This window comes from Arachis hypogaea, chromosome 6 (genome assembly GCF_003086295.3).
Source record: "Arachis hypogaea cultivar Tifrunner chromosome 6, arahy.Tifrunner.gnm2.J5K5, whole genome shotgun sequence".
Lineage (NCBI taxonomy): Eukaryota > Viridiplantae > Streptophyta > Magnoliopsida > Fabales > Fabaceae > Arachis > Arachis hypogaea.
Window position 1 is genome coordinate 10,057,998 of NC_092041.1, and position 16,868 is coordinate 10,074,865.

A 16,868-nucleotide genomic window follows, 5' to 3' on the forward strand; every position below is an offset into this window, starting at 1 on the left:
GAAAAGCCCACCAAACCCATTTTGGAGTCTTCATTTTCTCTCTCACCACAACGTTAGGCAAATCCTTATTTTTAATTCAAACAGTAAAGAAGCATTAACCTCCTCCATCCAAAGCATACTCATGGCGTACCTTTACCGGTAAACACTCGTTTTTTAAAACCGTTAGCGGTGCTGTGATTCATCGTGGTTTTAATTCTTTCGAAAAACAGTACAATAATTTACTATTTTTTTCATCAATTGTCTTTACACTATTAATCAAATCATTCAACTTCTGTAACTTTCTCTTCGTAATGCACTACTACAAGTCTCTTGATAGATATTAAAATGACTAATGAACTTATAGTTATGTCTATAATATTTATAGTCCAACACAAAAAGAGATAATAAATTTTTATAGTGCCTTCAAAATTCAAATTAATTCCTAAAGTGGTCAAAATACTAAAATTGGAGCAGTCAAATTTGCAAACATGAGATAAAAACGAAACAACGTGCGATTAATATAGTTAAGTGAAGCTGTTTTAATATATATGCACACCTCCAAATTTTAATTATTTAGTAAACTAAAAGTACAGCTATGCTGAAGAAAATGAATCTTATCTTCATTTTTTTCCTTTCCTGTCTTTAATCGATTTCCACTTGTTTATTGTAAAAAGATGTAAAATTCTTCTTTTGATTTTGAAATCAAAAGTGTGATTACGAGTAGTAATAAGTGTAGCACTTGGGAAGTTAGAGACAGGGAAGGCAACACCTATGCGGTTGTGTCGACTGGATAGTTAAGCATAGTTTGAACAAATTATTTGGATATAGTTTTATTGATAAATCTGAGCCAAACTTAAAAATTCTCATAGAATAAGATTAGAAAGTCTTCAGACCCACTAGTCAAATTAATTAGTTTTTTTTGTTAGACTTAGGTCCCATTACTTTACCAAAAAAAATGTAAGAAAATAAAATTACCAATGTAACTTGACAAGCTTAGAAGAAACAAGCTAATAAGGTAGTAGTTTGGATAAAATTTTGACTTGGTTAAAATTTGATAAACTAGCTTATTAGTTGAAATTTTTTATTTAGTCAAACAAAAAAAGTTGCTAGTTAATCATATTTTAACAAAAAAATTATACATAATTATAAGATTAAATTGATATTTATTAATTTATTATACAACTTATAAAATTATACAAATTAGATAAAATTAAGTTGATATTTATTATTTTGATATCATGACAGTTTAAACAAGTGATGATTTATTTATTTTTCTAGTAGTTATTTCTAGTAAATTGTAATTATTGATTAAGAAATTTTTTAATATAGGTCAAATTTTGCATAAAATTAGTGAGTAAAAATGTAAGAGAAAATTAGTAAAATTTTTTATATGTGTAATACTTTTATATAAATTTTTAAAATATGTAAAAAATTATTATAGACTTTTCGTTGTATTTTGAAAAATTATAATGCTTACTATTTAGTCATATTATTTTTATTATTAGTTTTTCAGTTTTATCTATTTCTCATCTATAAAATTTAGTTACGTTATTATATCTCGTTAACTCTAGTAGTCTAGAATTGTATTTTATATGTATGTTTGTATTATATAAAAAATTAAAAGTAAACGTCCTTAATTAAAATTCTATTATTTACAAAATAAAATTCACAAATAAAATTTAATGTTTTTACACTTTTTTTTTTCAAAACAAAATTCGTAAACATAAATTATAAGAGCCGTAATGCCAAAAAAATAATACTATACATTCAAGTCTTTTTATAAATTAAATCTAATTAAATTAAATAATAAAATTTAAAATAATATTAATTATAATTTATTTTTATTATGTTAGACCAATTTAATTAAATTTAATTAACTAAAAAACTTGAATGTACAACATTATTTCAAGAAATAATAATAAGAAGCGAAGGAGAATTTAGTGAATGTAGCATCTTCCAACCTAGAAAAGGAAAAGGAAGAAGATATATACTTAGTAAAGGGCGGTAAATTAGGATTGTAATAATATAAACGGATAAAGAAAACGCGGTAAATAAATAAATAGATTTTATAACTTGCTATTTAGCTGCGGCATAATACAAACAAAATTGCTTGTTTTTTCTTTTCCTTTTTCTTTTTCTTTTTCTTTTTTTTTTTTTAAATTCTTCCTGTGTTGGTCTTCCCTCCAAAAACAAAAGCACCCGCATTCTTTCCTCCCAAGAAAGCGGGTTCAGCTCCCTCTTCTCCCTTCTAAGGTCAATCTTTTTCTCTCTCTTATTCAATAATCCCTCTGTTAATAACCTACATTGTTTAATTTTGATTTGTTTTATATTATTATTTAGGTGATTTTATTCTTAATCAATTTGTTAATAGGTTATTGTTAATTAATTTGCGTACAGGCTTGTGTTTATCGATCGGAGATGAGTGCTTCTTGGCTTGGAGGGGAGGGAGGGGACGAAAGAGAAGAATAATTCCTTTTCCACATTTTTTTTCATTTTTTCAAAACGCTTTTGATTTTTTTTTTTTTTAATTTCTTCTGAAAAATTGTTGATAATTTGCATGCAATTGGATTTAATTTATGGATTCGGAAACTAGCACCGATTCGGCAAAATGCTGCCAGTGCTGGAACTGCATCTGCGGCTGCGATTGCTCTGTGGCGGCGACACTTCAATCTTCGCGAAGCACGAAACGGAGGTATGATTCTCGACCTGCATCGCCGGAATCAGTCGCCAAGGTTGAAACATTGGACGAATGCAGCGCACTGCGGGAGGCTCTTAGCCGGCAGCAGCAGGCGGTGAAAGATTTGGCGGCTGAATTGGAGGAGGAGAGGAACGCGGCGTCGTCGGCGGCGAACGAGGCAATGTCGATGATACTGAGACTGCAGAAGGAGAAGGCGGAGGTTCAGATGGAGGCGAGGCAGTTCAAGCGCATCGTGGAGGAGAGAAGCTCTCATGATCAGAAAGAATTGTTGGAATTGGAGGATTTGTTGTACAAAAGGGAACAAACAATTCAATCTCTGAATTGTGAGGTTCAGGCTTATAAGCACAGGTTAATGAGTTTTGGCCTCACAGAATCTGAGGCAGATTGTGAAGAATTCCAGGTTGCCTCTTTTGATTATCCTCAATTGAAATGCAATATACTGAATTCCACTGCCAATGCTGATAACAATGATGCTGATGTTGAGAAGTATATATTTGGGGAAACTCCTAGAGATCGTTTGAGGAATTTGGAGAATAGGATCTCTCAGATGGAGAGGAGTCCCACCTATAGCCAGATGGAAGGGGATTTTACAGGCAAGAATTTCCTAGAGAAGGTGGTAGTTGGACAGTCGCCGCGACGATCAAGACGGAAGTATTCGTTTGATTCGAATTCATTTGGCCCCGAGCTTCTGATGGATTCTCCAAAGATCACTGGTGGTAGCTTTAGCAAGATAGAGGAGGAGCCATATTCCAATTTGAAGAAGGTAGAGAATAATGCATCAGAAGCAGGTGATGAAATATATGACAAGGTTTACACAGTTGACTCTGGTTACAATTGTTTCAATGAGTTTAAAGTTGCTCTTTATGATGATTTTCCTGTAACCACTCCAAGAGATTTTGGGAATAACATTCATGGTGATTTTGAAGATCCTTACATTAAGAAACTTTACATGAGGCTTCAGGCACTTGAGGCTGACAGGGAATCAATGAGGCAAGCAATCATTTCAATGCGCACTGATAAAGCACAGCTTGTGCTGCTGAAGGAGATAGCTCAACAGCTGTGCAAGGAAATGTCACCACAGAGAAAAAGGACAGCAAGAAAGTCAGCTATGGCTCCATTTTCCTCGGTTTTTAAGGTAACTATATCACTGTATCATTGTTGAAGATTTTTTTTTTTTTATGGTGTCATATCATTGTTGAAAATTGATAGAAGCACTTATGAATTCAATTTCATTTTTGCTTTTGTATGTACAGTGGGTCGTATCAATTGTTTTCTGGAGGAAGAAATCTCATGAGATCAGGTAAGTGGATGATAATTAACCACAGTTTCTTGGTATATATTAATGCATAATCCCTACACACGAAGTGTATGGTTCCTAACAAATTCAAAACTTCAATTTAATTTGTTCTGAATGTTGATTATGCATAGTAGTTTGTAGCAAAGAGGATTGGTTGAATCTTGAAAGATTGGTTTTGATGCTTGTAGGTATATATTCGGGGTACCATCTGAAAGTGTTGGATTGCTAATGCTAATTAACAAGGAACCACGTGTAAAGTCATGGCGATATATTGCAAGAACACAATTGGAAGATTAATACTCCAATTCCAGTTGGATTCTTACAGGGTAGCCTCACCGTGGGATCACCAACTCAACCTTAATCACACTGTATAAAAACTTTTTTTTTTCTTTCTTTTTTTTTCTCTCCCCATAGTTTTTGACTTTTTTCCCCACTTTTTTTCCCTTTTGCCAAAGAAATTCAATTTAATTTGTTGATTGATCGGTGAAAGTTGGTCATGATTTGCCATTGTGAGCGATTCCACTTGGATTCATGCGTTCCTTAATTTCCCACGCAACTTCTATATTGCCTTGCTTCATACAAAATTCTTGTAATTTTTTAAAGGCTATCAATGAAAAAAATTAACATAAAATATAAAGTTAAGTTTTTAATACATATATTATGAAAAAAAGCTCATAGACCAGTAATTTTTAATTATAGAAGTCAGCATTTTTAGTCGGTATTATATTTATAATTTTCTATTAGCATTCTGTTCATGTATAAAATTTTTTTTTATATTAGTAAGATTATTGACTAATTATTGGTGGAAAATAATAAATTGTATTAGCCATAGAATCCTATTATGTGTTTATTAAAAATAAAAAAATTATTAATAGTAATTTTATCATTGTTCTTAAAACACATGGGAGAAAAATCCATTTTTAAAAATCTTCTGCAATTTATTTTTCTAAAACAAAAAGGGGTAACAAAAAATAAAGTAAAATTAGAAATAAGAACAAAAAAAAAATGTTACTCGAGTTAAAATTAAAAAAAAGGCCTTACGCGAATTTCTATAGAGAAACGGAGTTTCGAAACGTTTCTATTTTGTAGAGAGAAGAAACGCGTTTCTTTGGGGTTTAGGCTTTGAGTTTTGGTACCCTACGCCGTCGCTGCAGAGAGAGGGTGGCGGCAACAATTGAAACCATGAAAGGGAGCTTGAAGATGACGAACTTGTTGTCTCGTATCAGAAACTCCTCAAAGAAAACCAAAACTAACACTAACAAACACAGAAACAGAAAAAGATTCAAGCTTAGAAACCAGAACGCCATTTCCATTCCCAAAGACTTGCCTTCTCCCCATGAAGAAGAAGATGAAGAAGAAGAGAACGCTGAAGAAGGTTTCAAGCTCAAAAGCTCTGCCCCATTACTCACACATGGCGTTCAGCCCTTGGGGAACCTCTATCTCAACCCAGGTTCCATCAACTCCAGAGACACAGGCTTAGGTAACCTTCATACCCTTTCTGACGAGCTTGTTCTTGAGATTCTAGGGTTCTTGGATAGTACTGATTTGGGGGTTTTGTCCACTGTGAGTAAGTCCTTTTATGTTTTCACAAACCACGAACCTCTTTGGAGGAACCTTGTGTTGGAGAATCTCAATGGTGGGTTTCAGTTCAATGGGTCTTGGAAATCAACTTATGTTGCTGCTTCCTACCCTTCATTTGATATATCAAGTAATGCACTTAAAAGTTTTAAAGTTAGAGACTTTTATTCTGATTATCTCTTTCAGAGTTGGCTCTGTGCTAATCTTGAAATGAAACCCGAGTGGTTGGAGAGGGATAATATTGTTAGGAAGAGGGGCATTTCAGTTGAAGAGTTTGTGTTGAATTTCGAGGAGCCTAATAAACCGGTGTTGTTGGAAGGGTGTATTGATAATTGGGATGCACTGGAGAATTGGGATAGAGATTATTTGATGCAGTTGTCTGGTGATGTTAAGTTTGCAGTTGGGCCAGTTGAGATGAAGCTTGGAGACTATTTTCGCTACTCAGATCAAGTTAGAGAAGAAAGGCCATTGTATTTGTTTGATCCAAAATTTGCTGAAAAAGTTCCGAAATTAGGTTCTGAATATGAAGTCCCAGTGTATTTTCGAGAGGATTTGTTTGGTGTATTAGGCAGCGAGAGACCTGACTACAGGTGGATCATTATTGGTCCTGCCGGGTCCGGATCATCTTTTCATGTTGATCCGAATTCAACTTCAGCTTGGAATGCAGTGATCAAGGGAACAAAGAAATGGATACTATTTCCTCCTGATGTTATCCCGCCAGGCGTTCATCCTAGTCCTGATGGTGCAGAGGTTGCATCGCCGGTTTCGATAATTGAGTGGTTCATGCACTTCTACGGTGCAACAAAGAATTGGAAAAAGAAACCTGTTGAGTGTGTATGCAAAGCTGGAGAGGTTATCTTCGTACCTAATGGATGGTGGCATTTGGTGATCAACCTGGAGGAGTCCATTGCCATAACCCAAAATTATGTTAGTAGGTAAGCTTTCTAATTTTTTATTGCTTTTGGGAGGTTTCAGAACTATGATAAACAAAGTACTAATTGAACTTTTATAGAGGTATGTGGTTGGCTGATTGTAACTTGCATGATTTATTCTTGAAAATACAAATCCTATTAACAACAGCTTGCTTGTACTATATGTAATATATTATTACTAAATCACTTATGAATTTGAATATGTACCATTTGAAATTTGGGCTAGCTTTGTATTTTGCATGCGCCTTGGATAATCCAATTCCAATCACAAATGTTGGTGGTAATGTTTTTGCAGGAGAAATTTGTTAAATGTGCTAGATTTTCTTAATAGGCCAAATGCTAGCACACTGGTGTCTGGAACAAGGGATCGTGTGAATTTGTATGATAAGTTTAAGAATGCTATTGAGGCTTCTTTTCCTGGAGAAATAGATGAACTGGCCAGAAAAGAAGCAGAGAAAAAGATCCAGCAGAAGAAACTCTCATTCTGGGATTCTGTCTCAGATTCCAATGCCGGAGCTTTCAAGTTCTCTTTCTAGAGAAATACATTTTGCTGAATTCCGACGATCAATTTTGACATTATGATCGGTTTTTCATTGATTGTACTCTTTCAATTGTTTTAGGTGCTACATTGTCTTGGCAAGTGGCAACCTTCCATTTTGGCTACCTGTTGTACTAATTGAGTATCAAAGCTGGAAAAAACATGGATTCCTCTATCCATATATTGATGGAGGATGAACCATGAATCAATTGTCATTATGAACCCAACTTCTTTTTCCTGAGGTACTTGAAGTGAGTAGGGGGTCTTCACAACCCAGCAAGTTTGTTCCTTATCAAGGTTTTAAGTTCAAATTTTAGAAATGGAAAAAAAAAATTCAAACTTTGATTTATGAAACTTTGTCTGGTAACAGTGTAGATATTGTAGCAAATACACATCCAAATTTGTCATGCTTTCTGCATGAAGGTATAAAATTTTGTATAGTAAATTATTATTTTTATCAATGAAAATTTAAAATGTTAAACAAATTTAATTTTGTATGGACAGATTTATCGACATTCTAAACTTGGGTAGCAATGCTAGTTTCCTGAAAATTATAGTTTAGATGCATTGCATTAAGGTTGGGGTATTATGATTGTCTGCACCAAATCGAGAACATGAGAGGGTGGGAAAATGGCGTTTGCTTCAAACTCGGTTCTGAAAACGCTGAGGCTGAAGAATCCAAAGCTGGTGCTTTTGGAATCATGCAGCAACCTGATCGACCTCACAATCATCCACGCCCACATGCTCCGAACCCACTTCTTCTTCGACGTCTTTGCCGTCAGTCGCCTCATCGCTCTCTGCACAGACTCCAACAAGAACCTTCTCCACTACGCCATAAGGCTATTCCCCCAAATCGAAAACCCCAACCTATTCATCTTGAACGCCCTCATACGAGGTTGTTCCACCAGCGATGACCCCGCTGCTTCCTTTCGCTATTACATCCAATCGCAGCGCATTGGTCTCTTGCCTGATAACATCACTTACCCATTTCTGGTTAAGGCTAGTGCTCAACTTGAGAATGCTGTTATGGGCACGCAAGCACATGGTCAAATCATAAAGCATGGATTTGAACGCGATTGCTATGTCCAAAACTCCCTCGTTCATATGTATGCCACTGTTGAGGATTCAAAGTCTGCAAGATGCGTTTTTGAAGAGATTTCTGGGTTTGATGTGGTGTCTTGGACTTCCATGATTGCTGGGTACCATAAAGCGGGGGATGTTGACTCTGCACGCGAACTGTTTGATATAATGCCCGAGAGAAATTTGGTGACTTGGAGCACTATGATTAGTGGGTATTCCCGAAACAATAGGTATGATAAGGCTGTTGAGCTGTTTCGTGTTCTTCGGAGTGAAGGGGTGGTGGCTAATGAGCCTGTCATGGTGGGGGTGATATCCGCTTGTGCTCATCTGGGTGCTCTTGCTATGGGGAAGGAAGCTCATGAGTATGTGGTTATGAATGGCTTGTCTTTGAATCTGATTCTTGGGACAGCTCTTGTTGACATGTATGCGAGATGTGGAAACATTGCGAAAGCTATTCAGGTTTTTGAGCAGTTGGCCGAGAAGGACGCACTTTGTTGGACAGCTTTGATTGCTGGACTAGCCATGCACGGCCATGCAGAGAAAGCGCTTTGGTATTTTTCGGAAATGGTGAAATCCGGGCTAGTTCCGTGGGACATTACATTTACGGCGGTGTTGACAGCTTGCAGCCATGGAGGATTGGTAGATAGAGGCCTAGAAATATTTGAGAGCATGAAACATGATCATGGAATTGAGCCAAGATTGGAGCATTATGGATGTATGGTTGACCTACTTGGCCGTGCAGGGAAGTTGGCGGAGGCGGAGAAATTTGTTCTTGAAATGCCCGTAAAGCCGAATGCTCCGATATGGGGAGCATTGCTAGGAGCTTGCCGGATTCACAGAAATGCAGAGGTTGGGGAGAGAGTTGGAAAGATTTTGATAGAGATGCAACCAGAACACAGTGGTTACTATGTGCTGCTTTCAAACATATATGCTCGCACAAACAAGTGGAGAGATGTTACCATTATGAGAGAAATCATGAAGGAAAAAGGAGTAAGAAAGCCTCCTGGGTATAGTCTCATTGAGGTAGATGGAAAAGTTCATGAATTTACAATTGGAGATAAATCACACCCAGAAATCGAGAAAATAGAGAGAATATGGGAAGATATACTGCAAAAAATAAGGCTGGCAGGATACATTGGAAATACTGATGAAGCTTTGTTTGACATAGATGAGGAAGAAAAGGAAGATGCACTTAACAGGCATAGTGAGAAGCTGGCAATTGCATATGGAATTATGAAGATTCGAGCCCCTTCACCGATTCGGATTGTGAAAAACTTGCGGGTCTGTGAAGATTGTCACACTGCTACAAAGTTTATTTCAAAGGTTTTCCAAGTAGAGTTGATTGTGAGAGATCGAAACCGATTCCATCACTTTAAAGAAGGCACGTGTTCTTGTATGGATTACTGGTGATGAACTATATAACTGTCTTCATATAAAAAATGTTCGTGAACTCTATTAAAAAACTACAGGTTAATGACTATCATAGTCCTAAATACATTTAGAAGTTTGAATTTATTTACGAACAAGAGAAAATTAAGTAGTCTTAAAGATAAAATATGTTGTGATCAGAACAAAAGATATTACATGTCCAAATGGCAAATTCCATGTCGAAGTGACTAGGCGTAAAGATACAATGAAGTCATTGATTCATCTCCCCTTCAATGAGGTGATTGACAAACGAACTGCTAGATTCACAATTAACTTTGATATTACAGTTCTTGGTCCGAAATATGCTCCTCCAAAGTGGAAAAGAATACAAAATTCCTACTGTTTTTCATTTTCTGGAGGTTAAGGGAAGGTAATCAATATAAATTAACAATCAATATGATGATGAGTTCCTTCTTGAGGATCATACAGCGGATAGGGAAGCTGTATAAGAACCATCACAGTACTTTAAGCCTTTTAATGAACTTGACCATAAGGAAGAAGTGACCGCAGCTTCTGGGATGCCGAGTATCTTGCTGCGGTTTTGCATACTTTCAATACTGACATCTTCAGATTTCAACTTCTCACAAATTGATTTAAGAGCAACATTCAAGCCAATTGAACTAGGTTCCGTCACAAAACTGTACGACACAAGATAAAACAAGACATTATTTCTGTTTAAAATAGCAATGCATGATGCAACGGGTTAATCATCAGATACCATATAACAAGTACTATCAAGGCTACCCATACCTAGCCTCAAATCTTCCTCCTTCAGAACTAAGCAGTGCACATATACCACAAATAATCCATGGTGGAAGGAACGTGTCGCTGATTTCAAGGCTGCAACTAAGACCATCTGGTGATCCTTGTGCAGGCTCACCATCACCATCTCTCCAATCAGATCCATTATAAGAAGCAGCAATGTGTTCAGCTCTTCTCATCTCCATACATTTGATCTGCAAATCAGAAGTGTAACAATTCCAACAGGTGTTATTTCACAGCTAACAAAATAAAAGCAACTATTGCTGATTGAAACGAACGGAATTATGACATACATCAGGGGAGGACAAAGCAGCATTTTGAAAGGGCACAGAAGAGCACAAGACAGGTACATCCATAGCAGACAGTGAGGTCAAGAGAGGTCTGCAGTGTGCAGACAATTCAAGTGAGCAACATATTAAAAATGAAATATGCCGGGAACTGGAAAGCTAACAAGTGAACCCATTGATTATTGACCTGTAATTTAGTAAAAGGTCATATAAACCATGTACATCATTGTTGCCATTGAAAACCAGCAAAGATTCTGGGCTGTTATCAACATCAGAGAACGATCTTAATCGTCGTGTCTGCATTATTTCAAATAAACTACACCAGTGAATAACCCAGAAGTAGGTCAAAACTAATTGCAACAAATACAAACTAGGAACCATTGAGAGACTGTACTGTCACACTATCAGTAACAATTGATGAGTATAAAGTTATCCATAAATCGCGGAGATAAACTCATGTCAGGAAATCGTTCAAGTTCATTGACAGACAAATTATATACAAATAGCATATAGATACAAACCTGCCCCAGATTTTGCTTCTCTATCTCCGAGAGCTCAACCAAATCTTCAGTACTAGCTTGTTCCACTTTTGAACGGCAAAGAGGCATCGAGAAACAAACATCCTAGTTGCCATAAGTATACTGGTTATTCACCAAAATAAATAGTAATTGGAGATTCTAGTACAATAAGCTACTAAAACAACCCTTTGGATAAAAAGCAAACTCTGGTAGCACAAAGAATACCTAAAGTTTTAAGTAGTTTTAGATCAACTGCATAACTCAGGATTAACCTTGGATGCTTCAGTCAAACTATGGACCCGAAAAGGCACTAAGGGCCAGAAAATAAGAGAACTATATTGTTAAGCAAAGAAAAATGTGAAGCTGAGAATATACGTAGTTAAAGCAGTATTGCATACTAGTGCATAATTCATGAGGTTTTTTTTTCTAAGATGCCTCATAATAAATTTTAATTTTAGAATATCCCCAGTTATTTTCCAACCCATGATCTATTCAAAAAAACAAACAGCCATGTTGAATTGAAATCAGTGTGTCTGAATAACTGTACATAATATGAGTACAACTTACATGCTCTTTCAACAATGATCTTAAACCTCTGGTTGACTGAGACATATATGCATTGCACGAGTATTTGGAGCTACCCGAGCCATCACCACCAATAAACATCACCACAAACTGGGAAGTGCAAACTAGAAAGCGAGAAAAAAATAATTGAGAAAGTTTCATGAAATATTCCTATATGAATATAGATATATGTTAAGGTTCCTAAAGAAATAAGTAAAATGCTTAATGAATCAGAATAGTTCAGAGTGTGGCAAACTTTCAAGTCTATGCATTAGTTAACCATAGGAAGATAGTAAGCTACATCAGTAGAAGGACGCAAGTTTTTATCATGTTAATTGATCATAATGCAGAAACAATTTGGATTACATAATACATTTTCAAAAGAATGGACACTGAAAAGAGAATTTAGAAGAGAAACAGCAACAAAAATGGTATTGCATAACTACAAACAAATTTCGATTCAAGCACCATCAGACTACAAAGAGATACAGTTATGTATAATTACCATAAAAAAGGCCACATATGTTTTTTCGAAGCATGTAATAGAGATCTCGGAAGGACTCTTCCCAAGCTGATTGCCGTTTACTTAAGAAGTCCAGTTCTATTGACAAGAAAAGAAAGGAGAGAAGATGGGGAAAAAAGAGACATAAGGGAAATTGAAAAGGAATAAGACAAAGAAGAGGCATGAAATGGGATATGTTTAAAGATGCTTGTTCACCTCCATCTGCAGTTGATGAGCTCAAGGCTGATATGAGAGCCGGTGGTAGAACAGATTGAGGATACATCCAGGAATGTAAACCTTTAAAGCTCTGGGAACCTGTCATGTTTTGATTAGTGGAGAAACAATGTTGGAAGAAAGGCATTGTACCGCATACAGCTGACCTATGTATCCTGAAATTAGAAAGCCACAATAGCCAAATCAAAAAGACAAAAAAAGGATATAGATGATGGTTGAACTGAAGCAAGCAGGTAATTATGGACCCAAATATTGAAACCATGAATCCCAGTCTAAGATCATTTCTATTCACTCCATTCCAGTGCATCCTAAGCACTCACCAATTCACTGAAGAAGAGGATACTACCCGAATACTGGTTTTTAGAGTAAGATCCAGAGGAGCCTTTTGGCCAGGTACTTGACATTCTGACACAAAATTTCCAGTGAAGTTTGATGACAGATCACCACATTTTTCAGAAGAATCAGCAGCTAAACCACTTGATGCCTGAGGTTCAAATGCAGCTAGTCCTTTTAATGCTTTGCCCTGTTGGGGAAAAGAAAAAGGTGAAGCCTTAGCTAAGATATAGCCTACAGGATCTGAAATATAAGTAAACATCCAACATCTGCCATTATATACCATGTCAATAGCTGCTGCAGAGCCAGAAGATCTGTCAGCAGCTGATGAAAGCTCGGCAACATTAAGAAACTTCCCTTGACTGCACTTCTCATTTGTTTGCAAAGCTTGCAAGTTATCATCTTCAACAACATCAGTTGAAGCAACAGAATTCTCCAAGCTGACAACAATTAGCAATAGAGTAAAAGGAGGAAAATTGACTGCGGGCAGGAGATAAAGAAAAAGCATAAAGTATAAAGCAAACCATGAAATTCCCTGTTGTCTCTTGGTATCTGATGCAGAAAAAGCTGCAATATTATTCAGGTTGTTGGTTTGCTCCAAAGATGGACTTTCCTGAACACAGAAACAAGCTTACTTTGTTAAGTGTCAACAACATTAACAGCCAGGGACAATAACATAATAAATCTTAATTTGGGCAAATCTATTAACCTTTGCATTGTCCTTTCCAGAGACAACCCTAAACCTGGACTTTTTGGCAGGAAATACTCCATCAACTCGTGTCTCCACATATCTTGGGGCCCCTGTCAGTCCCAGTCTTTTAGGCCTTTTTCCGACCCCAGCAGTGCTGCAAATATAAATAAGGCATGTTCTTAGCAGATTATGGAAGAATATAGTGAAAGGAGGAGAATAAGTGGAAGAATATTACTTAGTCAAATTTGCTGAGGGTTGTGAAGATTCATCAGTGTGGTCCACAACACTTGCCCTCTTTAACTGCTCCCCCTGTCATGCATCTATATATGTGAGAAATTTTTTCCTCCACAGACATTTCAGTGCTAGTTGTAGGTATGAAAAGTAATTATTCTAGGAAACTTTAAACTATTCTACAGCTATACACGGTTGCGCAGTGTTAGAAAAGCAGAATAAACTAGAGCAATATGAAAATAACAAATATTTTATACTCATAGACTATTTCAGTCACAAGCATAAGCATAACTAACATCTTAGTTTGAAGATAACTCTAACTAACTGCTATAACAATCAAACCCGAGCAGCTGTCGTAGCTGCTAAGTGATAACTCTTAGCAGTGAGTTCAACTAGACAATAACCAACTTTTTCTAACTGGCAACATTAGGATACAATCTGGTTTCAATTGTAGGTTACTATAATCACACTAACTGAACTCTTGAATAGAGATGCAGAATCCAGGTGCACAGAAAGTAAGCTGAGGAGGAGGTTATTGGGAAGGAACTTACCCTAAGTTCAGACGGTGTCTTTCTTTTAGCCATGGATCCAGCTTTTAAAGGCACAGAGCCAATTCCAAGTGAGCTAGGAGGCACGGAACTCGCCGTAGCCACTTTTGCCATCCCTTATTTCAGAGAAGCTCCACCGCCGGCGCCACTGCAACTGCTTCACCGACCAAAACACATCGAAGAGACTGTAGATTTAGTAAGAATGCAAGAATTTCAATTAGATTTGAGGAAATCAGAACTCGTACAATCAAAGAACGTGCAAAATATCAAGTGATCCTGAATGCACAAATTCGTAACTACAGCTGAATGGAATCGGATGAAAATAAAATATAAAAGAAAAAAGGAAGGGAAATGAAGAAGGAGAATATGGTGTACCGTTTAAGGTCTCGCGTCTCCGACAATGAGAGGATTTCGGAGGGGAAAGCTAAAACGACGAGATTGAGCGGATAGCGATGTCGTATCGGTTTCTGGCAGGGCGGAGTGCGAGACTGCGAGTGTTGTGTTTGGGCCGCGCATGAAACCGAGGGACTAATGTGGAAATTTTTTGCGGTAAATAGACGTGCGTTTACAATTTTAAAACGAAAATTTGATTTCCCTCCTGTTTGTGACGCCGTTAGTGAACGTTTTGTCGTTTTGCGCTTTCCCCTATTTCGAATTCAGTTCAACAGTAGGTATTCTTTAAAAGTTGTTTTTTATTCCGTTTTTTATTGCAACAACTTAAAAAAAATTTAAAACAATATAGAAGGTGCATAATTGGAGTTTAAACTGATTTTGGAGTTTAGCAAGAATCGAACTCTTGACTTTTTAGATCTAGCACTCTGATACCATATCATGATACCACTCATCTCCAAAAATTTCAATTGATGAAAAAAGGTAACACACTAATAGTTATATCTCTAATACTCCATAAACCTCCATTGTATACATTGTACAAATATTCCATTGGCTCATCATATTTTTCCTTAAAACAAACATATTTAAATAGATTTAACCACCATTTCCAATGCTTAAAACTCTTTCGATTCACTCAATGTGGTGATTTGTCCTACTTTGGCTTCCCTCATGAGAATGCATCCCCCCATGCAAATTAGATCTAAAATATAAACTAAATAAAATAAAATTTAAAATTTTGTTTTAATTTTAAAATTTTTAATTATTAACATATTATAATTTAAATACACATCTAAAAATTAAATTAAATAAAATTTAAAATTTTAATTTTAAAATTCAAAAATAAATCTTAAAGCTTCTATTTATTAACCCACACTATCCAAAATCTTAAAAAAAAATCATATTTCAACCGTTATCCTCAGCTAAAATCAGAGGTGCACACTGTCCATGGGCTTCTTCCTCCGCGCGGCCGCAACATCCTCAGCGTTCACGTCGCCGTTCTTCCGCGTTGCCTCCCTCCTCGGCATTCATCCTTGTCACTGCCTTTCTCTTCGTCTACGTCGCCATTCTTCTGCGCCGTCGTCATCCGTATCGCTCATCCTTCCCGCCGCCTTTCTCCTCAGCGCTCATTCCTCATTTCCGTTTCGTCGTACTCCTCGTCGTCATCGTTCATCCGCATCACTGTCGCCAATCCTTCCGCGCCTGAAACGTATTTCAAGTATTTGAATGTGTCTGTATTCATATAGTTTTTCTTTACACATTTCCTGACGCCAATGCTTTTCCTATTATTCTGTAAAATATTCTATTTTTTGTGATTAAAAATGGAATAAAATGACTTCAAAAGATTTTCATATATAATGCAATGTTAATTTTTTTTTTCTTTGCATGTGCAAATTCTATATTTTAGATGTGTTTATATTGTTAGCTGATTTTTGAATGTATTTATGAAAGAATAATGGCATTATAGTTTGTGTTCCCAATTTGTTTAGGTAATAAGTGAGAAACTAATGCTTGTTTATTATTGGTCTAATATAAGAGTTTTAAACCTTTGGCTTTAAAAAATGTGAAAATTTACCATGGTAAAAAATCTGCATGCCTATTTAGTTTGTAATGGTAATATAATTTGGACGTGTTAAATTCTAGTTTTATGTGTTTATGTTGTCTAATTAATTGTAGATATGTTTGTGTATCTTTATAAATTTAAAGGCATTATACTTGTTATTTATTATTTAAAATGTATCTTGAGCACATTTACTACTTGAAATTAAATATCTAATTTGTTTGTATCAGTGATTTTGATGCTCTTTTATTTAATTACTCAAGTGTAAAAAATTTGTTCTATTCTCATACTTGTGTTGACAATTTATTCTTTTTTTTGGTAATTTTTGCTGACTATCAGGTATTTGGTGTGCAAAGCTTGTGATTTACGTTGTGTAAACATATAATTTTGGATTTATAATCTTATAAATTTGGATTTATAATCTTATCATATGTATATGAGTTTCAGATGTATTGATGAAATAATTAGCATGGATTATTATCATTCGGGATGTGTTTATGTTATTCCTTCAATTCTAGAAATGTTTCCGATCAAAACTTTATATTTAACCTTATGATGTGAACACTGAACTTTGTCTTTTTATATGACTTTTGGATGTGTTGATGAAATACCTAAGAATCTTCTTTAATAATTTTGGATGTATATTTGAGTATAGTTTTTGTCTTATATCCAATATGCAGTCTAGAATCACAATGCCAATTAAAAAACGTACTTCGG

At 35.8% G+C, this 16,868-nt stretch overlaps 4 protein-coding genes across 6 annotated transcripts; 3 read left to right on the forward strand and 1 right to left on the reverse strand.

Moving 5' to 3' along the window:
• The first annotated feature begins 2,411 nt into the window (after positions 1-2,411).
• LOC112695919 (myosin-binding protein 7) lies at positions 2,412-4,463 on the forward strand. The gene is made up of 3 exons (XM_025748457.3): positions 2,412-3,812; positions 3,931-3,977; positions 4,163-4,463. The coding sequence occupies exons 1-3, from the start codon at positions 2,556-2,558 to the stop codon at positions 4,269-4,271; spliced, it is 1,413 nt and encodes a 470-aa protein (XP_025604242.1). The 5' UTR covers positions 2,412-2,555; the 3' UTR covers positions 4,272-4,463.
• Positions 4,410-7,267, forward strand: LOC112695923 (arginine-specific demethylase JMJ22). The gene is made up of 2 exons (XM_025748462.3): positions 4,410-6,487; positions 6,780-7,267. Exons 1-2 carry the CDS (start codon positions 5,157-5,159, stop codon positions 7,018-7,020), a joined length of 1,572 nt encoding a protein of 523 aa, XP_025604247.1. The 5' UTR covers positions 4,410-5,156; the 3' UTR covers positions 7,021-7,267.
• A 146-nt stretch (positions 7,268-7,413) lies between these two features.
• On the forward strand, positions 7,414-9,615 carry LOC112695922 (pentatricopeptide repeat-containing protein At5g06540-like). The gene has a single exon (XM_025748461.3). The coding sequence runs from the start codon at positions 7,653-7,655 to the stop codon at positions 9,510-9,512; it is 1,860 nt and encodes a 619-aa protein (XP_025604246.1). The 5' UTR covers positions 7,414-7,652; the 3' UTR covers positions 9,513-9,615.
• LOC112695920 (uncharacterized) lies at positions 9,586-14,745 on the reverse strand. 3 transcript variants are annotated; one of them, XM_025748458.3, is made up of 15 exons: positions 14,576-14,745; positions 14,204-14,385; positions 13,657-13,730; positions 13,440-13,575; positions 13,255-13,343; positions 13,014-13,170; positions 12,718-12,920; positions 12,380-12,552; positions 12,167-12,262; positions 11,665-11,786; positions 11,101-11,202; positions 10,767-10,876; positions 10,586-10,673; positions 10,281-10,486; positions 9,586-10,168 (listed from the first exon to the last, which is right to left on the reverse strand). In XM_025748458.3, the coding sequence occupies exons 2-15, from the start codon at positions 14,312-14,314 to the stop codon at positions 9,952-9,954; spliced, it is 1,884 nt and encodes a 627-aa protein (XP_025604243.1). In that variant the 5' UTR covers positions 14,315-14,385; positions 14,576-14,745; the 3' UTR covers positions 9,586-9,951. The 3 variants fall into 3 exon arrangements, with proteins under 3 accessions (XP_025604243.1, XP_025604244.1, XP_025604245.1); XM_025748459.3 differs by having other exon boundaries at positions 14,204-14,357; positions 14,576-14,735; XM_025748460.3 differs by having other exon boundaries at positions 14,204-14,354; positions 14,576-14,722.
• Between the last annotated feature and the right edge of the window lie 2,123 nt (positions 14,746-16,868).

Bases quoted from the DNA above. Each gene is read 5' to 3' on its own strand.
- LOC112695919 (XM_025748457.3), top strand. From the start codon at position 2,556: ATGGATTCGGAAACTAGCACCGATTCGGCAAAATGCTGCCAGTGCTGG. The intron at 3,813-3,930 runs GTAACTATATCA...TTGTATGTACAG, and splicing joins CATTTTCCTCGGTTTTTAAG to TGGGTCGTATCAATTGTTTT. The intron at 3,978-4,162 runs GTAAGTGGATGA...TGATGCTTGTAG, and splicing joins AAGAAATCTCATGAGATCAG to GTATATATTCGGGGTACCAT.
- LOC112695923 (XM_025748462.3), top strand. From the start codon at position 5,157: ATGAAAGGGAGCTTGAAGATGACGAACTTGTTGTCTCGTATCAGAAAC. The intron at 6,488-6,779 runs GTAAGCTTTCTA...ATGTTTTTGCAG, and splicing joins ACCCAAAATTATGTTAGTAG to GAGAAATTTGTTAAATGTGC.
- LOC112695922 (XM_025748461.3), top strand. From the start codon at position 7,653: ATGGCGTTTGCTTCAAACTCGGTTCTGAAAACGCTGAGGCTGAAGAAT.
- LOC112695920 (XM_025748458.3), bottom strand. From the start codon at position 14,314: ATGGCAAAAGTGGCTACGGCGAGTTCCGTGCCTCCTAGCTCACTTGGA. The intron at 12,921-13,013 runs GTATATAATGGC...TTTCCCCAACAG, and splicing joins CTGCAGCAGCTATTGACATG to GGCAAAGCATTAAAAGGACT. The intron at 12,553-12,717 runs GTGAGTGCTTAG...TTCTAATTTCAG, and splicing joins TCCTCTTCTTCAGTGAATTG to GATACATAGGTCAGCTGTAT.